The sequence below is a fragment of the Sesamum indicum genome, linkage group LG6 (assembly GCF_026168435.1).
Source record: "Sesamum indicum cultivar Baizhima isolate 11 linkage group LG6, ASM2616843v1, whole genome shotgun sequence".
NCBI classification, from domain to species: Eukaryota; Viridiplantae; Streptophyta; class Magnoliopsida; order Lamiales; family Pedaliaceae; genus Sesamum; species Sesamum indicum.
The window spans coordinates 23834702-23861598 of NC_142662.1; the positions used below are offsets into that span (position 1 = coordinate 23834702).

Genomic DNA, 26897 nt, shown 5'->3' on the forward strand with positions numbered 1-26897 from the left:
CGTCAAGATATAGCTCACATGGATTATAGATCGATCATACTCTTCGAATTATGATATATACACACATATTTATTTATATATATAGTTGATCAGTAGTTCCCAATGATCATGCATGTCTAGAACTTATCTTGTCTCAGAAAAATCTCAAAAAATTATTTTTATTTGGAGTTGCAGCCATGCTCTTTCAAATGAAACCAAGATTTCTCCCCACATTTACCTTCACTGTGTGTGCCCTGGCCTTTTATTTGATCAGCATTTCCTGCACAAATTTCTTCTACCCTCTACTGAAAACTACACCGTTTTTAGACACATTTTCGACGAATAATAAGATCAGGGATCCTCCACAAGCAACAGCTACGGCAGATTCTCGTACTAATCTCAGCCACCTTGTGTTCGGGCTCGTCGGTTCAGAACAAGCATGGCATCACAGAAAAGCATACATAGAATCATGGTGGCGACCCAACGGTACCCGAGGATACCTATTTCTGGACAAAGGCCCGTCTCCAGGGCTCCTCCCCTGGCCTGAAACTTCTCCACCGTATAGAGTATCTGATGACCTGAAAGAACTTCTCAACAAATCTGAAATCCGGGCACAAAGAATGGTGCATGGTATAATGGAGGTTTTGAGGGAGGTGGACTATGAGAACTTCCGATGGCTGGTAATGGGGGACGATGATTCAATCTTTTTTGTGGATAACATGGTCGACGTTCTTGCGACATACGATCATACAAAGTACTACTACCTTGGTGGGAATTCTGAGTTTATTTTGTCGAATTACCTTTTCTCATTCAACCAGGCTTTCGGTGGAGGTGGAATCATCCTGAGCTATCCTCTGGCGAAAGCGCTGGCTAGAGACATGGAAAATTGTCTCAGGAGATACGTGTTCTTGAATTCTGCTGATAATACCACCAGGGCCTGTATTGCTGATATTGGAGCAAACCTGTCGCCCCAAAAGGGAAATCACCAGATTGATTTCCGTGGTGACATTTCGGGTTTGTTATTATCTCATCCACTGTCCCCGTTATTGTCCCTTCACCATTTCGACATGGTGGAGCCAATATTTCCCGGCACGGACCGTTTTGAATCGACGCGACTCCTCATGAAGGCGGCGGCCGCTGATCAGTCCCGGATGTTGCAGCAAACCATCTGCCATCACAGGCAAAGCAACTGGTCTTTTTCCATTTCTTGGGGCTATTCTGCGCAAATATTCGAGAGAATTATGCCACGGAGTTATCTGCAGATGCCTGTGGAAACTTTTAAGCCATGGGTAAGAACTCCGAGGCCTCCCAATTATTTGTTTAACACGCGAAAGCCCTCCAGGGATCCCTGTGAAGCTCCTCATGCTTTCTTCTTTGAATCCGTGGAGAAAAAAACAGAGAGCGATGAAATTCTTACCAGTTATTCTCGAGCATGGCCTCGTGATCTTCCAGCATGTTCATCAAGTGGCAATCATTCTGCAGATTATATCCAAAGAATTCAAGTCTTTTCACCAGCCAACAAGCGAACTCAGGTTAGTTCACTCAAGTATTGTTACTGTTAACACATAATGGAAAACTTAATGGAAAACTCTTGTCCAAATCCGATTTGGTCGAATCAAATCAATCACAATCAAATATTTAGTTATTTTTTTTAAACTATACACCAATCACACTATAAATACATTGCACTTGCCAATTAATTGGTATTTTCGCAATATCTCCTGACAGTTAGTCTAATTATTGATTATATAACACTCTGATTTTGAAATTTGAGAAAAGTATATATATCTCATTTTTTAATTTTCATATTAAATAAATGACATAATTGCATTTTTATCCTATAATCTAATCTTTTGGCATTTTAGTCCTGTAATTTGTTGAGATTATGAAATGATCCTTCATCTTTTTTAATTTTGCAATTTTCAAACGATATTGACAAATTTTCAAAATTATTTGAAAAATAGCATGTGTAAGTTAAAAAAATTTATAAGTAGATATATACACGTAGTATGTTCATATGGTTTAGAATACAAAATATTTGAGCTAGAATATTAGAGGAGTGATTAATTCTACTAAAAAAATATTAACTAATATCATTTTAAATATTTCCATCTAGTCAAATAGAATAAGGTGATACATAAATGTTGATTATAAATTTAGAAATGATATTTTGGTAATAAAAAAGGATACAATAAGTTAATTATATTAAATGCATAAAGTAATTAATTATACTAATTTTAAGAAAATTCATTATAAATAACCCCTGTTTAATCAAATGTTTTAGGTATATGCGCAAAAACTACAGTCAACAATCGTTGTATGATTGTGGTTAATGATTATTTATTTTTATCCATTAGCCATGATTAAATGATATATTTTTTTAATGTACAGTATTTATTTTTTAACTTCTTTTATTTAATATTTTTGTTTCAGGTGGATAGATGCGAATGCTGCGAAATTGTTGGGGTAGACAGTATTAAGGCAGAAATCAAATTTAGAGAGTGCATGACAGATGAAATTATCGCTTAAGTAAAATTGAATAAAGAATACTTAAGTGTATTTAGGGTTGGTACATTTTGGGGGATTATCATTTTGATCCTCCACGTTAGTTTTGTCTATGCCTTTTGTATATGAGATGGCAACCACACAAATGTTTCACATTTTTTTTCTTTTTTAAAGAAAATTAAAATCAATTAATTTAATTGGTGAATGAATGTTATTCTATTGGTCCCGTTTACTTCAATATTGATTAACTTGAATAAGATTAATTATACAAGTTAGCAGGTTTTCACTTTGACAAATGAGAGGCCGAACTTGGAGACTAAACCAAGTATCGATTACTTTTCAACTTGAATAACTCAACCCACCTCTTGAACCCCTTGCCCCCTATCTTCTTCCTTCACTTTCGCCATTCCTTCTTCCTCTCCCACCCTGTTTTCTTCCTCGTTCCTTGAATTCTCACACTGCCTCTCGTCTCCCTTACTTTGTCCTCTGCCGCCTCTCCCCCACCGTCCCATGCCTTCTTCCATTGGCCCACCGCCTTCTTTCTCCTCGCCTCCTTCTTCCGCACTCAGTCGTGCACACGCAATTATCTGTTATTCATACATTAATATGTTTTAATTTATTTTATTTAGTTATAATAAAGGGTAAAAAATTCAAATGTACCTCATCATGCATTTGGTATACATACATAGATTTTGTATTCTTGATTTCTTTTTTAATAGAAGCAATAGCTATGCTAGTAAATCACATTACATATCAATATATGCTTCAATAATAATTAATAAACAATAAAATTATAAAATAAGATAAATGACCACATATCTAATAGAATTTGAATCCATAATCTTATACTCGTTCACAGGAGTGGAGGTAGGCCATGTCGAGCCCTAGCGGCCGATAGGGTTTGGCCTCGGCATAGGCTATTAGTCTATCAAACCCTATGTCTAGATTTCTTTTGCCCATTAAAAAAAATAAAAATAAAAATTCACATTAATTATTGAAAAAATAATTTCTTTGAGGATACTCATTTTTAGTCTTTTCACTAGTTAGAACTATCTGGTTCTCACTTAGCCAAGAAGAAAATTTGCTCGATCTTGTTAATTACTAAACACCAAATTATAATTTTTCTTTTCAAAATTTCTCTTGCTTTTATGCTTTTTGTTATTGATTTTCAATTTATGTATTTTAATTTTGGATCAATTTATCTTATGATAGTTTTGTAATTCAATTTTGTTTATTAGATAAGATTAATTTTAGTTTTTTTAGATGATTTTTTTTTTATTTTTGTAGAGAGAACCCGGAGAATGTTTGAACTGATCGAACTATTTTTAATTTTTAAAATTTTCATTTATTATTTTACTTTGTAACTTTTTATCTAAATATCTCATGACAAATAAATAAGCTTAGATATAAAAATTGATCATGATAAATTTTTTAAATTTATGATTATATAAATGAAAGTTTTAATTTTTAAAGAATGAATAAATTTATTATTAAGAGACAAATAAGTTTATTATTCATAAATTTCAACCCATTCCTCGTCGGAGTAATAGTTATAAGAAGTAACTGTACTTATATCATTGTATGTATTTAACTTGCAAAGATTATTATAGTAATTCAAAATTTTATGAATTTAATATTTTTTATTTACCAAATTAATTAATTAAACTTTAATAGTGGTAAGTTAAATTACTGGCTTCGCCATTGATCGTTCATAAAGAGTTCATGGGTCTTAACTATTAGGCTAAGATCTCATTAGATACCACCATACTTGGTTCAAGTGACTGAGCTAAATAATATTGGCTTGATTCATTCCTTCGTTTTTATTACAAAAAGTTTGAGCGGCTTCGACTTCGATCACCAGTACTGTGAGCCATGTGTGCTCCCAACATTAGGTATTATTTTTTAAAATGACACCAGTAAACCATTATATATTACAATTATCAATATTAATTATTCATATCTAACAACAATTGACAACTGTAATTAACAATCATATACTAATAATTAATATCAGAAAATTATATCAATAAACACCTACTACTGAAGTTAGACAACACATACTATTAAAATAAAATAACATCTCACATGTTAATAGAATTCGAATCATGAAGTTTTAACTTTGCCAATTGAGCTAGACAAAAATATATTATTCAAAATTAGGTATAAGCTAAAATGAAAACTCATTAATATCTCCGAGCTATACAATTTATAGGATACAATATCAACTAAATCCAAAGAAGCAAAGGGCTCTCTAGGTCCGACTCTTACTACATATAATATACAGACAATAGACTGTATAGCTGATAAGGGACATTCAGCCTTCATTACAGGGGTACAACAGTCAATTTCTGAAAATTATAATAACTACAGATTTGGACCATAAAAATATGAAAGTTACATTTACACCCCCAATCTATAGTCTATTTACATAAATTATTCATGGTATTTTGATTAATTATAGAAATTATTCCTGACAGTTAAAAGATAAGGGTATTTTGCGTGATTTTGTTGACATTTCAGCGTGTACGCTTAATTTTTTAAAACATAAGGGTGATTTGCGTAAACAATATTGACATTTATGATCAGTGTATGTATAATTTTTTAAAAGATAATAATAATTTATATAAATACACGTATAATATTTTAAAAAATATTTAATGTTGTAAGTCGGCTATTAGGTGCATAATATATATAGGTGGATGAAAAGGCCCTTCCGGCCTCCCTCGCCCTGTCCCTGATTACTAAAAGGGCGGCGAAGAATGTAGAAAGCGGGTTTTATTGACGGAAATGCTGTAGATTTCTGACTACGCAAAGCTGTTAATATTTGATAATCAACGGAAGCTTATCCCTTTGTGTTGTACGCAAAGCTGCTTCTTTTCCACTACATACAATACGGACTTTCAACTTTTTCTCTTAATTAAAAATTTGTGCATTTAGTGTAAAAATCCTTGTAAAATTGTTTCGCCACGAAAATTTGTAATGGAAAATTATTCGTTGCTATAGATAATAATGCTATAGTTGCATCGATTTTTCTGTTCGTGGTAAATTTTGCGACGGATAATGTTCATTATAAATTAGGGTAAATTGCAATCACCTACCCTGAGGTTTAACATAATTACGAATACCCCCTTATTGTTTGAAAAATTACACATAAACCTTGATTTTAACGTCCGTCTAACAACTAACTTATTCCTTTAGGTTTTCATTCAATTTTATGGTGAGTTGACCAAAATGCCCTTTTGAATTATAAATTATAATTTGATAACTAATATCTCTCTAGATTATTTTTTTTTTATATTTTTTTAAAATATTTTTTTATTTTTAAAAAAAAATCAGTAAGGGTAAAATAATAATGTTCAATTCACTATCTATGGACTACATAACTATTTTTTCCTTTTGAGTGGGGTATTAAATAATAAAGGGATATTCGTAACTATGCTAAACCTTAAGGAAGGTAGTTGTAATTTATCTTATAAGTTACGTCGCCAAAATTTTGACTTTTAATGAACTTGGCAGTGAAATTTTTTGTAATGACTTTTGTGATAATATTTTCTTAACAAAATATATAAATAATTCCGTTGCAAAATTTATCTGATTTGTAATAATATTTGCAGCCCAAGTCCGTGGCAAAGTATGTGCCTTGGACAGATCGATTTAAGCTTATTTCTTACCTACACTCACAGTTCAGTGTTAGGAATCGTTTGGATGAATTCCGACAACAATTTTTGAATGCACGACTCAGATTGTTAGGAACAAGTACTGGTATTAATCACACATCTCTGACTTTTATTGTTAGATTATATATAGGTCCTCGTAATTGAACCAATCACATCAAGTATAATTATTAAGATTTCTTTAACTAGGGTCAGATCTAAATGCATGCTGATAATTTGGGTATAGTTGACCTTTAATAAATAAAAATAAAAATAAAAAGTACGTATATTGATGATCAATTTGAATATTTCCACCTCTCTTATCATCATACTATAAATATAAAGCGATTAGCTCCATACACTATTTTTATATATATATCATAGTTTTAGATCATTCGACTTTTATTTCTCTTTTGAACTAAAAATCGAACGAATTTTATTAGTGTGAAAAAGATAAAAAGAGTTGGTTCACATAGTTGACTAAATTCTTAGGCATAGCTAATCAAGTTCAAACTTGAACCAATCAAATGGCAAGTGCAATATACTTGCTATGTAATTAGTGTACAGTTAGAAAAAATGACCAATCACAAAGTAAGTGTGGTTCGAACGAACCAGGTCTGGACGAGAATTTTCCATAATGTAACTGGTCAAATACATGGTCTATATATGATTGTAAAGTCATAACTTTGACTCCCATTAATTAATAATTTAATAATAGTTATTAATGATTATAAATTATTATTTAGTGTATATACATTATATATAATAATTGAGATTCGTATAATATAATTAATAATATATGTATCGATTGATTTAAATTGAGAACTCTTTATAATATATAATTATTATGTAGTTTATCCAAAAATAATGGCTGTAATAATCCACCGACTTAGAACGTCTCGCTATTGGAGTACTTGTTTATATATGTAGATTCTTTACATGTTGCTTTGCGGATGCTTGTAATTGTTCCTTACTATATAGTATAGAACTAAGACAGTCGTCATTAGAGTATATATATTAGTTGTTATTAATGATTGATGATATCCTAACTGTCATCATATGAATTATATTATTTATTGAATACTTGATTACAATCATTAATATTAGATAATTATATCTAATCAACAACTATAATTAAAATAAAACAAAACCTACTATTAAAATAGAATAACACTCCAGACGTTGGTGGGGTTCAAACTTATGATCTTAAAGTCATGAAACTTGAAATTTTATCAATTGAGTTATGCCTGATCCGCGTTTTAATTTAGCTAATAATCATCTTGACCATTAATTAGTTGCAACTCAAGTCAAAATTGGGCTAAAATCAACATCCAGTCCATAATGTACCAAAATTTGAAAAGTCAAGAATGAATAGGAGATAAAAAGAAAAATTAGTGAACCAATAATTTCAGTATGAAGTAAAACTACTAGCTAATCTTGTAATTTGATGGTGAAGCTCACTAGTGTGTGTTGTGTGTGTTTCTTGATAATCCCACTAAAAGAAAATATTCGCTATTATAAATCACCACATCTTAAAAATCGTAGTAAATCAGTACCATTTACCACAGACAGATAAAATCAATGTGAAAGTCTTTTACTATGATGAATCAAAATTCGCTACGGTGTAATTGTGGAAAATATTTTCATCTCACTTGCGAAAATAATGACATTGTTGCGCATTGTAGTTAATTAGAATTTGGTACTATTTTTCACTTTTAACTATATTGAAAAGTAGTCATATTTCTTTTAGTATCTCGTCATACATCAAATTCCAATATTCATTTAATCTTCAGGCTGTTGCCTTCCTGTCGGTGTGAATCTGCAGGCACCATGTACGAAATCCCCGTCATCCTCCCTCCGCAAATAAGCAAATCGTGACAGGTCCATAGATTTCATTTTTTGATTTGTTTCTCGAAAAAGGTCTTTAAAAATACAGTAAGCTAGCGCTTACTACATGAACGTAGTTCCCATGGGATGAAACAACATGTGTTGTTCACATGTACAAGCAATCCCCTTTTAGTTGACAACAATCTGTGGTAATAAATTTTAAAAATATTACCCCTATCATTAGTGTTTTTGACCCGTAACTCTCCATAATTTGAATAATCCTTCTCAATATAATAGTCTCTGTGTCAAGCCTGAATTTTTCATCACCTCTTTTAATGGCTTCTGTATTTTCCAAAGATTTCTTCGCTGGAATCAGCTTCTGGAAAACCCTGCTCGCTGTCGGCCTGGTTCTCTACCTGATCCTCATTCCCTTTTCCAACATCGGGAATCCTCAACTCTTTTTGATCAAATGGGTTTCATCTTCGTCACCGTCGCAACCCGACAGCGATTTTTCTCGAACCAATCTCAGCCACATAGCTTTCGGGCTCCTGGGGTCAGTAAAAACATGGCCTCACAGGAGGGGATACCTGGAAGCCTGGTGGCGGCCGAACAGGACCCGGGGCTACGTCTACCTCGACAGGCCCCCGACTCCGGATCTCCTGCCGTGGCCGCAAACTGCTCCTCCTTACAGAATAGTCGATAACCTTTCTGAAATCTTCCGCAACGTCAAGCCCCGGTTCGAGCTCATGCCCCGGATGGTGCATGGGATCCTGGAGCTGTTCAGGGAGGAACACGACGATATGAGGTGGATCGTCATGGGAGACGATGATTCAATTTTTTTCGTGGATAACATAGTTGATGTTCTCGCAGAGTATGATCATACCAAGTACTATTATCTCGGTTGGCATTCGGAGAGCGTTATATCGAATTACTGGTTCTCGTTCGACCAGGCGTTTGGCGGGGGCGGGATCGTGTTGAGCTACCCGCTGGCGAAGGCCCTGGTAAAAGACATGGACGGTTGTCTGGTGAGGTACGCGCAGAGTAGTTCTGCTGATCTGATTACGATGACTTGCATTGCTGATATTGGAGTCAACCTCACTCCCCAGAAAGGAATTCATCAAGTACGTCCCTCGCAACACTAATTTTTATCCATATAATTCTAGTACTTCGTTTTTCTTTCATCATTAGGATACACCAATCATACGATAAATATACTATATTTATTTTGTGATTGAATTAGTTCGACCATATCAATTTGGGTAAAAAAATTTCGTTAATTTGCCAAGCAAATAGGGAAAATTCTAACACATTTGCTTTGTGATTGGTGTACAGTCCAAAAAAAGTGTTCAATCAAACCTAGTTCAGGCAAAAAATTTTCAGAAAACAGTATCTTTTGAGATGTTCAGATCTTAAACTCATGGAGTGCAAACAATGATATGATTCATATATAATATATTGGAAATATATAATCAGATTCGTAATAAGATTTTATGGTGGAATTCATGGCATTGACGAAATATGTTGAAATTAGACTGAAGGTGGGATTTCGAATTTTGATTTGGATTTAGAACATTTCATTAAGATTTGGATCATTTTGTTGACATTTTTTAAGACAATATATTTAGAAGAACATTGTCAATCAAATTTCCTAAAACTTTAACATTTTGTTTACCACCTCTTTATTCCAGATTACTAAATTAAAGGTGACTTGAATATCCAAATTCCGTGAAATCCAATGAAATATATCCTTCTTTGCAGAACACAATGCTCAAGTTATATTATCTAAAAATATTTCATTTAATTTCTAAACATTGAGAAATAAAAGAGTGACGTCAATTAGGCGTAATTTGTCTAACACGTCCAAAAATCCAGCTTTTTTCATGAGAAAAAATGTCTTTTCTCGCTCAATTTGTGATGCTCCTATTATTATTTCATAGCTATACATATCTAATTCATATATATTTACATCTGCAATGAGTTTAATTGGGATTTTTTTTTTTTTTTGTTAATGAGTAATTCAATTGGCAAAGTTGAGGTCCCATAATCATAAAGGTTATGAGTTCGAATCATGTTATATGTGTGAGATGTTATTCTACTGTATAATAGGTGTTAATTATTTAAATTTTAATTAATAGTAATTGATTACTTCAAATTAAAAATAAAAAAAAAAAATTGGACTTCTTTGCACGTCCTTACATTTTTTTATTGTGTAAGATTAATAATTAATTCATTGGTCAACTTAGCCTCTAAAATATTGGTATGAAGATAAGATGAAGTTATAAAGAAATCCCTGGGGCAAACAGCATCAGGTTGCGTGCTAACCCGCGTACGTTCAGCCGTAATATTCAACATTCTGTGATCTAATTTTCTGTACCCAAACAGCACTTTATTCAACTATTTAATTATTTTATCAAACAGTTGGCGATTCATCAGTAGCCTGAATATTTTTTTATGCATACCCCAATTGAAATTGAAATTTATTTCTTTCTGTCTAATTTTTCTGTTAAGAACATAATATTCTCTTTTTAATTTTTTTACGATTTCAGAAACTTTAGATCCGCCTTTGTGAAATTATGATGAATTTAATATTCTTTTGATATAAAATTATTTGAGATTTTTATTTAGAAAATTTCACTCGAATATAAATCCTTTCAATATGTAACCTTACTATATTTGAATAATTTTATACTATAATTAATGAAAATTTCAAATTTTAAAACAATTATCTGATTCTTTTAATATAATTATAAAAAATTCTAAATATATTTAACATTAATAATTTAAAAAATTCTTTTTTTAAATCTTTGATTAAGAATCAAAATGCTTTCATCTCGGTGAGGAAACTAATTAAAAGATCGTGATTTCGAATTATATAAATATAGGTATTTAATGTTTATTTGTTTGCTTTCAAATTATTGGTATGTTGTTTTTTTTTTTTTAATTGTTAGTTAATTTAAAAATATTAATTTATATTGAATGTTATAAGATTGTTTTAATTGATTCAAAAATATTGATGTATTTTTTATTAAAAATATATATATATATTCACCTTCTGAAACTATTGCAGGTGGACTTGCATGGCGACTTCTCAGGCTACCTGTCAGCCCACCCAAAAGTTCCCCTCATGACCTTCCACCACTTCGACGCAATGGACCCCATATTCCCCAACAAGGACCGTTTCCAATCCACGCGCCACCTCATGAAGGCTGCGGACGCCGACCAGTCCCGCCTGTTGCAGCAAACCATCTGTTATCAGAGGCAAATCAACTGGTCCTTCTCCATTTCCTGGGGCTATTCTGCGCAAATATACGAGAGGATTATGCCCAGAAGCTACCTGCAAATGCCCATTGAAACATTCAGGCCGTGGGCCAAGGGCCCCAAGCCGCCGTTTTACATGTTCAATACTCGGCCGCCGTCTAACAACCCGTGCGAAGCCCCTCATGTTTTCTTCCTTGAATCCGTTTACAAGAGTGTTTCAGGCGATGAAATCGTTACCAGCTATTTACGGGCCCGGCCGCGGGGCCTGCCGGCGTGTTCTTTCAGCGGCAACCATTCCGCCGACTCTATCTCCACAATCCAGGTCTTTTCACCGGCCAAGAAGCGTCTCCAGGTACAATAATGATTACATCACGTTCTTAGTTAGATTTTTGTCGGAAATTATAGTAAATAATAATTATTAATTATAATTAAACAAAAATCAATTCAAAAAACTTAGATCATGAGTCATAACAAATATTTTTGTTATGAGTTTTAACCATGTTAAATATTTTAGCCATTCTTTTAAAAATTAAGACCAACAACTATTGATGGTTAATAATTATTTACTACGACTATTTATTTTCAATAATTATTCATAATTGAGTGTTAAATTTATTGTAGTTTTCACTTACACTACAGCTATGTAAATGATTATCGCATATTGATTTTTTAAGAAATCGAAGCATGCATCAATCATTCATACACTAAATAATTATATGAAACATCGAGTTTAGCATGAATTTCACCGATATGATTTTAACTTTTTCTCGGTAATTTGTTTGATTTAATTCCTTCATATTTTCTTGTTACAGACTGATAGATGTGAATGCTGTGACATTGTTCGGACAGATGATGTGAAGGCGCAGATCAAATTTAGGGAGTGCAAGATAGATGAGATAATTGCTTGATCTGCACATTTTTCGGGGGATTTAAAGTTAGGTAGACACTGGTTAACTAAGACAGTGTTGTTTCGATCACCAGGGCATACATGATGCCTCATAATTTTGTGTCAAAATTGGGAAGAATTAATTTAGCTTGAAATCCAATCCTATTTAGTATTTAATTACTTTTACGAAGCTTTATTTCAAATTTTATTGCATGTTCTATGCTTTATTTAATATAGAAATGTTTAATGTATGAAATAAATACCTAATAAAATAAATAATATATAGAAAAAAATGCAATTTTAGTCCTATAATTTATGAGGGCACGAATTGATTTTCGTAATTTAGTCCTATAATTTTAAAATTTTAGCAATTTTCTTTCTTTTTCATCCAATTTGGCAGGAATATTAGATGTGATTTGCACATGTCTGAATTAAATTGCATTTTAGTTTTGTAATTTGGGGGGCATTGGCATTTTTATCAATTTTTGGTCCAACATGAATTTATTTAATTTGCAGGATTAAAATTGCAAGCAATTGTAATTTTTGGCCAAATTGGTCCAAAAAAAATCAAAATTGCCAAAATTATAAAGTTACGGACTAAATAACGAAAATCAATTCGTACAGGACTAAAAATGCATGCCACATCCCTTTAATTATAGGACTAAAGTTGCAATTTTTCCTAATATATAATTTATATATACGTGATATATATATATCAAATAAATTTAAATAATTTGAAATAAAAAGTCCATTCCATTAATTAGCTTGAATTATGTTGTACTTACCCGAATCTAAGTATACCGCTACCACCGCTTCCTCTATAGTTTTCATATAGTAAGGCCTGTTTATTTTGATGTATAAATTTATATAAAATAATTAGTATAACTTAATATGAGGTTTATTTTGATGTATGGGGCTCGGTATAAAATTAAGGCATTGTACTAATTATATTACATTTAAATAATTAATACCGCTTGAAAAAGTGGTGTAAAATAGTCCAAAGGTTGCAACAAGAAGTGAATGATCATTGTAACCCTTGAAATTAATTTGATTGAATTATAATAATAATAATAATATCAATGTCTGTTAAAATTTATAGCAAGGGCTCAAAGATAATTTTTCTACTAAAAGCATGTGGATACATCAAAATAAGCACTTGATAGAATTTATCCAGTTTCAGTAATACATATAAGTAAACACCTAACTAATTATACAGGACTTTTTTTATCATTCATTTAGTAAAAAATAATTTTATTATTTATTTATTATGATATTTTGAAATAAACGGAGCCTAAGAGTATTAATTACTTAATTAGAGTATTATTTACAATATTATCTATTCTACCATATAATAATATAGTAAGGTGGTTTATTGATTAGGTCATTTAATATTGGTCAAGTCCTAAACTTTTAGAATTTTGAGATTTTTGAATTGAACTTTTTCAATTGGTTGCTTTAGATTGTTGAAGTTATTGCCTATTAACTATGAATATAATGGTTGAAATTCGCTCAATCAAGTTGACATACTTTTCCATGCCATCATATACTAACAAAGCAGCTGATGTTTGTGCGTATCCTATAACAAATATAATATTTAATCATGATATTTATCATAGTTAATAGCAAATAATCGTAACAAATAAATATTGATTATAATCATGCAACAGTTGTTGGTCGTGATTTTGCCGACTGTTGGGCAACTTGTCAAGGAGGAAGCAGGGCATTGACACTATTTGTGTATAATATGTGGTTCTGAAGTGGAAACGTTGCCCTATAGAATGCTCTGTGGCCAGACTTTTGTGGGGTGTTTCGCAAGTTCCATGGAAAATTGTGCAGCAGTGGCAAGGGAGTGCAGAGGAATGGGTACTGACGATCGTGCAAGAAGAGCAGCTCTTGATGTGAGCGGGTGATGGAAGGCAGACACCAAGATTTGCTCTCTATTCGGTTGAGGGCTTTTGAGATGTTGGAACACTACAAACGGGGAGATGTAACATTATCCAATGCCGAGGAAACTGGTCAGAAATGTAATCCTGCTAACCGTGACAACTGTTTTTAGCAATTTCCGGCCCCATAGAAACTAAACAATTGCAAACGAAAGCACAAGTTGAAGAAGAGAGGGTGGGTTTAATTAGGCAATAGAATTTCACATTCTGAAATCACATTTTGTCATTGTTGCGATAGAAAATAATTTTTAAATGAAATTAAGATATACAAACCAACAAAATAATATTTACTTTTCCTTTATTCCCAACAACACACACACAAGCATTTCAAGAATGTGAAAATCTTACCAAATATAGTTCCCGAGGGGAAAATATTAACTCGAGGTTTCATGCGAAGATATAGCTTTTTACTCTTCATCAATGTATATTCAATTTTGATAGAAAATCTTGAGTAATTTTGGGCTCAAAGTGTTTGGACGGAAATATTAATTTTTAAGCTCCTCAATTTAGGAACTATCATCTTAAAACGAGTTTTAATTAGACGATTTTTTTTGCTTAAAAAAAAGATCATAAATTAACCTAAGACTTCTCCTGCACGTGCTATCCAAATTTTCTTGTCAAATCAATAAGATTTCTAACTGCTTTGACGGAATTCAAGTCAATTTTTGCTGGAACGATTGAAATTACCAAAAATAAATAATAATAATTTTAAGACTAATAAGGGTTGGTTATAGGATCACAATCGTCATCCCCAAAACGTACACAACTAAAATTGCAATATTTTTTTTTTTTTCGTATCAGCATCCTAGGTGGCAGGGGAAATGTTTAATTTTGCTGAGTCAGTTGAATCCCAAATTCAAAAATCCTAAAATTGACAACGCCAGCTAACTTCGGCCAAATTTCATCACTCTATGGCCCGAGTCCTTCAAATATTAAATAAATATTATCATTAATCACCACTCCCATAAATAGGTGTCATTAAAATGCGATCCTCCCTCACATACAAAACTAAAAATATACGCTATTATTGTACAAAATATTATTTTAAATATATACATAAGTAATAATAATTTTTACCCGCACACACACACATAACATGTATAAAGAAAATAGAATACTTTGCAAGAAGAAGGTGGATCCTCATTTCACCAGGTACTAATGAAATTGCAAAGTTAAGCAACGATTCTGAAAGAGTTGATGTTCTACAATGTCCTAAATCTAGAGTTGACTTTGTTTTATAGAAATGGCGTACAAACGTTGTCTCTGATCGTGACTTTGGGAACTGTACTAACTGGTTTACGTACTTAATTAGGAAGAGTATCATGAAGATATATATATATATATAAAAGAACCATGTGATGTGAATAGGGGCTAGCTACCCTTACTTTGCTAACATTATTTAATTTTTATGAACTATATTATGAAAAGACAAATTCTCCGATGATTTTGAAAGATTTATTTATTTCATTCTTTAATTAAACCCTTTAATGTTATAAAATATCAGAATTTTTTCTAGTATTTAATATATAAGAACTTCTTGGAAAATTATTAAATTAATGCTTACTACTGCATTGTAAAAGAATTGACTTATGAACGAACACGAACGAGGTATTAATGATAATTCTAGCTAGATACAAGTATAAATCATTATTTGTATATATAATTCTACTGGTAATAAAACCAGCTTCATATGTATGCCTTTTAATCACGTTTGTGTATTTGTAGGCATATACATATTAGAAAAAATTATAATTTTATTTCTGTAAGTATGAGGATAACAATTTCAGTCCTATCCATTTTGGCAATTTAATTTATCCTATAATTTTAAAAGTTTTGCATACTGAGGACAAAAATGATCAAATTTGCTAAAATAGTTGGAAAAGTTCACCCGATTAAATTGATTATGTGCATGACACATGCACTTTTCTTGTTATTTTAACAAATCTTTTTTCCTCAATTTGTAAAAAGTTTAAAGTTACAAGATAAAAATCATCAATATCATGAATTCGTACAGAATATAAATCACCCCTTCCTCCAAGGCTCCAACGCCCATACTTACATGAATAAAATTACAATTTTTTTCTCGATATTCTTGAAATTCCAATGTTGGTTGCACGTCCATATTTATATATATACATGGTAGGCACATACTCCGTACTCAATCTTTTCATAATTATTCATCAAAAAGAAAAGAAGGTATGGATTCATTATTTACAAGCTTCCTAATAACTCAAAGGAGCTGACTCTCATTCATGTGCGTTACTGCAATAATCATGGTATTAGCTCACATGATGACAGTAATCTCTGTTAAGCAAACTCCATTCTACGAAATATGCCCTAAAATCTCTTTATATTTAACCTAATTTCTACATCCCATCTTCTAATTTTGTTTAATTCTTCCCAAGAAAATGGTTTCATCTCCAAAAATGGACACCGTTTTCGGCAGCCTATGCAGAACCCTTCTGATAATCTGTCTTGTCTTTTATTTTGCCTTCATTTACCTTTCCAACCAGTACCCTAATTGTCCAGCTTCAGACTTCTTCTCTCCTTTCCTGAAACGGGCACCTCTGTTAGCATCAGACACAACTGATGAAACAGAAACAGTTGGTTCTCCGACCAATCTAAGTCACCTGGTATTCGGCCTCGTCGGCTCAGAAAAGGCCTGGCACCATAGAAAAGCCTATATCGAATCATGGTGGCGGCCGAACGTCACACGGGGGCTACTGTTTCTGGACAACCCCCCAACTCCAGGGCTTCTCCCTTGGTCTCCGGCTTCTCCTTCTTACAGAATATCCGATGACCTGACCAAGTTCCTTAACAAGACCGACGTTACGCCTCAACGGATAATACATGCAATAATGGAGGTGTACAGGGAGGATCATGAAAACATGAGATGGCTGGTGATGGGGGACGACGATTCGATACTGTTCCTGGATAATATAGTTGATGTTCTTGCGCAATACGATCATACTAAGTACTATTATTTTGGGGGGCATTCGGAGTTTATTTTGTCGAATTATTGGTTCTCGTTCAGCCAGGGATTCGGCGGGGCTGGATTCATTTTGAGTTACCCTTTGGCGAAAACCCTGGCTGCAGACATGGAGAATTGTTTGAGAAGATATAGGCACCTGAATGCTGCTGATCTTACCACTATGGCGTGTATTGCTGATATTGGAGTCAGCTTAACTGCCCTCAAAGGAATTCACCAGGTAAGTGACACTTATTTAGATAGTCAACGCTAAATTTTTATACGAACCAAATTTTGTCCGGTCTGAACCAATTATAAAATAAATATGATATATTTATATTGTGATTGATGTATAGTGAAAAAAAAAAAAAAAAATAACCAATCACATGATACACTTGTTTTGTGATTGATTTAGTTCGCTGAACTTAATTTAAATAAGAACTTTTTGTAAGATTATTTCGAACCAACTGGAAGTATTTTAACGTTTATCTTCTAAGTAAATACTAATTATCAAAAAATTGCAATTTCAGACTTATAATTTATAGGGGGTGTTATTTTTTATCCTGTACAAATTTTAATCTTAGTTCTTTTTTACTCCAGTAAGTTAATTGTGCTTGTGACTTGCACATGACTCAATTAAATTGTAATTTTAGTCCAATAAAACAATTTGTGCAAGATAAAAAATGTCAACTCTCCTAAATTACATGACTAAATTGGCCGAAATCCATTGAATTATAGAACTAAAATTATAATTTAATTGGATAATATCGATTCATATGCAATTTTCTGGTCAAACAAAAAGATAAAATTATCAAAATTTTAAAATTACACAACTAAATTAAAAATACCGTTCCATAAGTTACAGAACTAAAATTGCATTTTTTAATTACTACCTACTCTTATGTGATTGGTATTTGACAATATTGCAGATTGATTTGCGTGGCGATATCTCGGGATTCTTATCATCACACCCAAAATTCCCCTTATTGTCCCTTCACCATTTCGACATGGTGGCGCCAATATTTCCATCCAAGGACCGTGCTGAGTCCACGCGCCACCTCATGAAGGCGGCGGCCGTCGATCAGTCCCGCATGTTGCAGCAAACCATCTGCTACCACAGGCAAAGCAACTGGTCCTTCTCCATTTCTTGGGGCTATTCTGCACACGTATACGAGAGAATTATGCCCCGTAGCTATCTACAGTACCCGATCGAGACGTTCAAAACGTGGGGAAGGAGCCCGCGGCCGCCGCATTACATGTTCAACACGCGGAGCCCCTCCAGCGATCCTTGCGAGGCGCCGCATATTTTCTTCTATGAGACTATAAATAAGACGGCGGAGAATGAGATTTTAACCAGCTTTGCTCGGGCCTGGCCGCGGGGATTGCCTGCTTGTTCCTCAACTGGGAACCATTCTGCTGATTCCGTTTCCAGGATTCAGGTCTATTCGCCTGCCAGAAAGCGTTTTCAGGTATGCTTTTCAAGAATATATATATATATATATATATATATATATATAAAATTTATTGATTAATTCAAAGTCGTGTTCTTCAACTTGAGAATAAAGATTTCAACAAATCCTGGTATTACATTTTTAGACAAATTTCTCATTCATACTCACTTTAATTAATATCCAAGCAAAGAAAATAATTTTTCTGTAATAATTACTTTGTAATGATTTGGTAAAAACAGGTTTGAGCTGATATGTTTTTTGTTTTCAGATGGATAGAAGTGAATGTTGCGATGTAGTTGGAGTGAATGAAAGCCAAGCGGATGTCAGATTAAGGGAGTGCGCTGCGGATGAGATTATTGCTTAACGGATAATTTTATGTTTCCCAAGAGACCCAAAACAAAAAAATTCTTCTAGAAGAAATTAAGCTTCTGGGTAATTTATGAGGTGTTCTCTTAGAGATGTTACCTTCTCATCTCACTGCATTAATTTCATGTTAGCTTTCCACTATTTATCAATTAGTGGGTCATTTATGAATTAGTTAGTCTAAATAAATTAATATTTCCCTGAAATATATAATTAGAGAATTCATATGTTCTTCTGCTCCATCCAACTTATGAAGTTGATATATAATTCATTGATTTTCGCATTAGCTCATTATGATCATGGTTTTGATCAATACATTTCTTCTTCCTCTTATTACTATTATTATATATATTTGAATTCATAATATTGAAAAACAATAATTACATCCTCCTCCTCTATATTAAATTTGGTGTGATTATACATAAATTTCGTAGATTTGAAAATTTACATATAATACACTTGAAATTTGTTTAAGTCAAACAAATAGATTTATCTATCATTCAAAATTCATGAAATTTGCTGATATCAGCTGAAAAAATAAATGAATGAAAATTAATATTTACCTCCTATTGACTTATTTTCGACTTTTTGCAAGTCAAAATAAAATACACTTATACATCTTCACGCACTAATGCATGTGAGGAGATATACTTTCACCCTTCTAGGACTAGTTTGGTCGTAAAAATTTGTTTGACTTATAGTACGTCCGCAAGTCAATTGGGGTGAATACAAATTTTTATTCAATTTTTTAGCTAATGTCAATAAATTTGATAAATTTTACTAACAGATGAATTTATTTGTTGGATAAAAATAAATGTCATGATACTTACAAACTACAGAAAAGTCTACACATAATTACACTAAATTTTACGGGATAAAAAAAATGTTATGGGAATAAATTTGTTAAAAGATGACTAAATGTGAGATGTCCAAAAACCTGTGAAAGAATATGGCCCATTACCAATTATTTGGAAGGCCCCAAACCCAATCTCCATTGAAAGGCCCTTTTATCACTAAGGCCCAAGTATTTCACTCAGGCCCATAAACCGACCCAGCCCACTCTTGTACCCGACCCAATTAGTTAATAATCCCTTTAATCCCATCCCCTAAAATCATTTTCACTCCTCTTCTTTTTCTCTCAACCGCAGCCATTCCCCCCCCCCCCCCAGCCGACTCCTAGTGTTCTTCATCCTCTTAATCTTCAACAATGGCTTCCCAATGAATTGGGAACACTCAAAACCGCCATCTTCTTCCTCACTTGACTCTATAAATATTATCTCCTCCTCTCATCTCAAAAATCCGAAAATACTCTCTAAAATTCTTTGTGATCTTGTGAAACCTTAGTGGTTATTGAATCCTCTTTGTGTACCGGTTCTGAGTGAACTAAAAGGTGTATCTCTTGGTGAGAAAAGGAGCAACCATGGTGGTTTTGTGGTTGCCGGCCTTTCTCGTGGTCGTGTGTGACTACCTCAGATCTGTGGCTCTCTGAGCCAATATATTACTGCGCTCCTTTACTGTTGTTTATATGTTTCTGTATATTTATCATTATTGTTGTAAATCTTGGCTTGTATAATTTAAGGGTTCAAAACCCCCTAAATCTGTAATAGTTGAGTTGGGTATTCTCAAACTTCCGATGAAAGGTTTATACCCAACAAAACCAAATTCGTCAAAAACACAATTAGATGTGTAAAAAATGAAATAAATTTTAGGATTAAAAATTTTAACGATATGTAATTACAAAAAGTTATATAATTTTGCGTATAGTTTGTTTTATTAATATTGTTGGTAATATTAGGAGGTTTGGTGGACCCGTGTGATGCGCCATATTGACAAGAAAACCCGTAAAATTCACGTGTTGCTTATTATCATCATAATCATATTATTATAAGTTCATATTTTTGAAGAAAAAAATGCAAGCAATCCCTCTGTGACATCGCAAATGAACAAATTACCCCCTTATGAAAAAATAAATAGTTATTTATCTTCCTTTATTTCTTAAAATACAATAATTTACCCCCTATGATTTTTAAAATGAAGAAATTTACCTCCCTATATAAGGAGATAAATTGCTTCATTTTAAAAAATATAGGGAATAAATTATAATTTTTTTTTCATAAAAGGGTAATGTGCTCATTTTCAATATCACGAGGGGATAAATTGCTCATTGTTTAATTGCTTGAACAGCCTCGTTATTTGATCATGCTGCCTAGTACTACTGCCTTAAATGTATTTAACTATTAGAGTGAGTTAACAACACATGTGTCCTAATACAATATATATATATATATATAAAAGATCGTGACAAAAAATAAGTGATGATAATAAAATTATTGCTAATTAAGCAATTAAAAATAAAATAATTAAGCAATTATTGATCAATATTCTTTATTAACATAAGTGCAATTAAAAATTCCTAGCAATTTGGACAACTAACAGGCACATGTATACATGTGTGTGTTCCTATGTTATCTTAGTACCAAGTCAAATGAATTGCTTGTGTAATTAATGTTAATAATACTGTGAGGGTCTTGTGGATCCGTGTATTGCGCCATATTGACAAAAAAAGGCTGTGAAATTTTATTCAGATTGAGTTTGTTTAAATCAAAATTAATTATATGATAAATATAATACAAATATCGTGTAATTGGTACAATTTAGAGAAAGTAATCAATCACATAACAAATGTATTACACTTACTCTGTAATTGATTTGATCAGATTAAATTTAATTTCAATAAGAATTATTTGTAAAATTCAATATGTTGCTCATGATCACCATATTACAAGAGCCCAATATTTTAAAAATTAATAATTGCTTAATTAACCAGCTTTTTAATTTACACAAATAATCGTGCCAGCACGTAAGTAGTATTTTAAGGTCTATCTATTTAGTTGAGTTAATTATTACACGTGCCTTCGAAATCAGTGACCTTTGAAGTTGTGAATTCTCATCTTCCACTAAAAAAAAAGAATAATATAGCCAATAAAAAAATTAAGTGACAATGTAATGCCAGTAAATATAGTTGTTACTATATTATATTTGTTATATATTTATCACTAATTATTTTTAAAATTAAATTAATATATATCGTGACCGGATAAAAATATTACCATTTAAATTATATCTCAGTAACAAATTTTTATAACCATCACTTAATATATATTTCATTACTTATATATATTAATTTTTTGTTGCACTGTTAAAGTTTCATTATTTTTACTCGGCTCACTGACCAGAAGACATAGTTTTAGCCCATGCATACATCTTATGCAAACATTACAACCCTCGTGAATTAAATAATCATTGATGCAATAGTAAAAGCATTCCTCTGTGTTAGAATCCATCTGACAACGTTGGACATGATGCCCATGAAATGTCTTGAAATTGATCACATTCTTAGTATATATATAACCTTCTGATCTTGACTTCTACAACCTTAGTCAGAACAATCACGAAATGGCTTCACCTGTGTTCAAACACCTCCTGTTTTCAGGCCTGGTGGTATTAGTGATCTTCATTTCCATTCCCAGTCAGATTTTTCCTCTGAAAAAAGGGCTTACATCGGAAACAAGCTCTTCGTTTTCACCCAGGATTAATGATTACTCTTCACAACCAAACTACCCTCCGACCAATCTCAGCCACCTTGTGTTCGGGCTTCTGGGCTCTGAAAAGGCGTGGCATCATAGAAAAGCATACATAGAATCCTGGTGGAGACCGAATGCCACTCGTGGGTTTCTATATTTAGACAAAGCCCCGACAGGCGACCTCCTGCCCTGGTCCAATGCCTCCCCGCCTTACAGAGTTTCTCATGACCTGACGGAGTTCTTGCGAGAGACCGACGCCCTAGCGCCTGTAATGATCCGTATGGTCCATGGAATAATGGAGGTGTTCAGAGAGGCAGACAACGAGAACCTTAGATGGGTTGTAATGGGAGACGACGACTCTGTGTTTTTCGTGGATAACATAGTAGATGTTCTTGGACAGTATGATCACACAAAGTACTACTATCTTGGCGGGCAGTCGGAGTTTATAATGTCGAATTACTGGTTTTCATTCAACCAGGGATTTGGAGGAGCTGGATTCATGCTGAGTTACCCTCTGGCCAAAGCCCTGTCTAAAGACATGGAAAGCTGTCTCCGGAGATATGCTAAGTGGAGATCTGCTGATCAGATAACAATGGTTTGCATTGCTGATATTGGAGTCAATCTATCTCCTCAGAAGGGCATTCACCAGGTACTTCTTCATAACAAATTTAACGTTTAACCTTACTTTATTCGTCATATTTAAAAATAAATAGTTATAGAGAATATTATCGACTATGACTATAATATAAAACGGTTATTGATCGTAGTTTTTGTTAATATAACTAAAATATTTATCATGATTAAAAATTTCGAGAACACATTGTATGAGGAAATGGATTAAATAAGCAATTGTATAAAATAATGCGACGTGCAAGAAAAATGCATCTACGTCTCTGCAGCAGAAAATGGGGTTGGAGTGATGGTTTCCCGGCGCCGGATCTGGAAAATCATGCCATGTTCTCTACCAAATAATTAATTCCTCGACAAAACATATTAAGAAATTCTTTCACTACTTTCAACCTCTGCCCATGATAGTAATGAAAACTTTTCGAATAACTCCAATATGATATAATATGCTTAATTATTTAATTTTCACTGGGATCTTTCAATCCCCTTTTTATTTTTTATAAATATTAATTCTTGTGGTTTTTATTAATAAAGATATTTTTTAATTTTGGTTTTTTTTCTATAATATATTAATTTGAGATAAATACGTTATAAGGATTTTTTTTCTCAATTTGAGGATATATATAATACTTTAAATAGATTATATAATTTATGGTTAATTAATAATATTTAGATTGTCTTTAAAAATATAAATTATACTTTTTTTTATGAAACTTTTCAAAATTACATTTCTCCCTTTTTTGAGAATTCCCTGTTTATAATTGTGTCAGCTCTTCTATGATTTGAAGAAAACCTCGCAATCTTTTAGCATTGTATATAAACTATTAACAACATAAATGATATTTGTTCTTAAATCTCCAGAGTTATTGTTGTTTGCGAACACTAAAAGAATTACAAAATTAAGTATGGTTCATTGCTATGATTAATAAGAAATAATCGAAAGAAATAGTTATTAATTACGGTTATATAACGGCTGTTGGGTGTGGTTTTTGCAAGAGTGGCTAAAACATTTGTCATGGCTGAAAGTCATGACAAATATTTTGACCATAACTCTTAGCCGTGACAAATAATTTTTTCATGGTGAAAAAGTTAGTTTTTTACATTGATTTTATCTAATCGTAGTCATTTATCATGATTTTAGCCATAATCAATATATATATATATATATATATATATAAATTCATTTTGCAGATTGATTTACGCGGCGATATCTCAGGATTCTTATCATCCCACCCGAAATTCCCACTAATATCCCTCCACCATTTCGACGGGGTGGAACCGATATTTCCCAGCATGGACCGTTATGAGTCTACTCGCCACCTCATGAGGGCGGCCGCCGCCGACCAGTCCCGCATGTTGCAGCAAACCATCTGCCATCACAGGCAAAGCAGCTGGTCCTTCTCCGTTTCTTGGGGCTACTCCGTACACATATACGAGAAGATCATGCCCAGGAGTTATCTGCAGATGCCCATCGAAACCTTCAAAACCTGGTCGAGCACCCCAATGCCGCGCCCGCATTACATGTTCAATACGAGGTTGCCTTCCGATGATTCTTGCGAAGCTCCCCATGTTTTCTTCTTCCAGAGAGTGGAGAAGTCCTCGACGGGGATTCTCACCACCTATTCTCGGGCAGCGCCGCGCGGGCTGCCGCCGTGTGGTAACCATACGGCGGATTTGCTCTCCGAGATTCACGTGTTTTCACCGTCGACCAAGCGGAAGGAGGTAAGCATAATGCTTGCTATTTTAATTGAAGCAAATAAAAATTTAGGGAGTGATATTTTTAGTCATATGTGAATTAATTTTTGCAATTTAACTATGTAATTTTAGAATTTTAGCAATTTTAATCCTTGTTTGGCCAATTTAGCTGGAAATGCAATTTTAGTTGGGTTTAATTCAATTTACTTCCCTGTAATATTGTAAATGAACAAATTATTCTTTAAAAAAAAAATAGCAATTTACCTTCTGTATCTTTAAAATAAAACAATTTACCCCATGTTTAGGGAGGCAAAATGCTTAATTTAAAAAATACAAGGAATAAATATTGTTGCATTTTAAAAAACACAGGATAGTAAATTGTTAATTTTTTTCATAAGGGGATAAATTTCACATTTACAACATCACAAACAACTAAATTGCATTTTTGTCAATTTTTTTTGATAGGGGAATACATGCATGTCTAAATGGTCTCAATTATGTATTCTGTTGTATCAGATGGATCGATGCGAATGCTGCGACATTGTTGGTGTTGGTGGCGGCAAGGCAGAGCTCAAATTTAGGGAATGCACCATCAATGAGATTATTGCTTAACCATTTTTCTAGTATAAAAATTAAAATTCTATTATACCCAAATTTTTGTATATTAATTTTATATCTTGGGAGGATTCATTGATTTTGTTGTTTTTGTAAACCTTCTTCTCAATAATATAATTTTGAATTATTAGTTCTTAAAATAAATAGTACTGGATTTTATAGGAGTAGCCACTTGAAGTAGCAATACTTCAGAAATTTCTATCACTAATATAATTATAATATTTAACCATGGTTAATTGATATAATTAAAAATAAATAATCATAGTAAATACTTATTGGCCACGATCATGTAACGTTTGTTGTCCGTGATTTTTGCTAGTTTGGCTAAACAGTTATCATGGTTAAAATAGCCAAAATAAATTTCACGGTGGATAAGTTAAATTTTTGTCCGATGCTATCTACCCATAATTAATAATAATTTTTACCACAATTTTAACCATTAAAAGTGTAGGTATGGTAATTTTTTCTAGTGATGCTGGAAAGCAATTGCATCGATGGGTTAAATACAATTTACCCCTTAATAAAAAGGTACAAAAAAACTCCTGTGAAAAAATAAAGTGCAATTTACCTCCCTATGACACTAAAAATGATGTAATTTACCCCCCCTCCATCATTTTTCAAATCACAAGGAGGTAATTTTATTTTTTTTTATAGGGACTTTTTTCATTTTTCTATTAACACAGGGGATACATTTCATTTACTCCTTGCATCAATACCCAAATTTAACAAAAAATAAAATGAAAAATATATAAAAGAAGATAACAATTAAGTAAATGATGAAGACCAAACTTGAGGATTAATGTTCTTTTGTGATGCGAGTAAAATTAAAAATTCCAAGCAATTCGTACAACCTGCGAAAAGACGTAATAGACGGACAAATTTTCCGGCTAGGATGGCAAATAATGATATCGAGTTAAACGATGATGTACCAACTCTTATCACTAGAACAAATATTACTTTTCCTAATGGTTTAGCGCTAAAAGTGAAAAAGTGTGATAAATATTAATTAATTATAATCAAGTATGTAATAGTTATTAGTTGTTGCTTCTGCAAGTGAGGTCAGAATTTTAGTGATAACTGAAAATCATAGTAAATTTTTTTTTTTTACTATAGTCAAAACCATGGTAATTATTTTTATTAATTACTATGGTCAAAATTTATATTTTTCGCATCGATTTTATTTGACTATGGTGGATATATTAATTTACCACTAACTTCCACATTTTCCACTATATCGAAAAGTAGTAAAATGAATTTTTTAAATAGTTATTTAGTTTCAATTAATATTTTTTTCCTCTTTTTCTTACTCCAAGTATTCTTTTTTAAAATTATTTATGTTTTATCATAATTATTTTTATGTTATCATTTTTCCTATAATGAAAATTTTTATTAAATGATATATAGTTATTATATTTTTTTTGTACAAATACATGAAATGTGCCACATTCAACTGGTGCATAACTATCCATGGACGGCAGATTAGTGGATTAATTTGATTCAATCATAAGTCAAATTCGACGGGGTGAAACCAATATTTCCCAGC

At 32.5% G+C, this 26897-nt stretch overlaps 4 protein-coding genes across 4 annotated transcripts; all 4 read left to right on the forward strand.

The window, feature by feature from the left end:
- The first annotated feature begins 7 nt into the window (after window positions 1-7).
- On the forward strand, window positions 8-2619 carry LOC105163691 (uncharacterized). Its single transcript, XM_011082133.2, has 2 exons — window positions 8-1511; window positions 2413-2619. The coding sequence occupies exons 1-2, from the start codon at window positions 177-179 to the stop codon at window positions 2506-2508; spliced, it is 1431 nt and encodes a 476-aa protein (XP_011080435.2). The 5' UTR covers window positions 8-176; the 3' UTR covers window positions 2509-2619.
- Window positions 2620-8172: 5553 nt separating this feature from the next.
- On the forward strand, window positions 8173-12311 carry LOC105163636 (uncharacterized). The gene is made up of 3 exons (XM_011082060.3): window positions 8173-9085; window positions 11032-11574; window positions 12035-12311. Exons 1-3 carry the CDS (start codon window positions 8300-8302, stop codon window positions 12128-12130), a joined length of 1425 nt encoding a protein of 474 aa, XP_011080362.2. The 5' UTR covers window positions 8173-8299; the 3' UTR covers window positions 12131-12311.
- A 4148-nt stretch (window positions 12312-16459) lies between these two features.
- Window positions 16460-19064, forward strand: LOC105163690 (uncharacterized). The gene is made up of 3 exons (XM_011082132.3): window positions 16460-17260; window positions 17949-18488; window positions 18739-19064. The coding sequence occupies exons 1-3, from the start codon at window positions 16460-16462 to the stop codon at window positions 18832-18834; spliced, it is 1437 nt and encodes a 478-aa protein (XP_011080434.2). The 3' UTR covers window positions 18835-19064.
- A 3130-nt stretch (window positions 19065-22194) lies between these two features.
- Window positions 22195-25416, forward strand: LOC105163689 (uncharacterized). The gene is made up of 3 exons (XM_011082131.3): window positions 22195-23066; window positions 24236-24766; window positions 25256-25416. The coding sequence occupies exons 1-3, from the start codon at window positions 22290-22292 to the stop codon at window positions 25349-25351; spliced, it is 1404 nt and encodes a 467-aa protein (XP_011080433.2). The 5' UTR covers window positions 22195-22289; the 3' UTR covers window positions 25352-25416.
- The last annotated feature ends 1481 nt before the right edge of the window (window positions 25417-26897 follow it).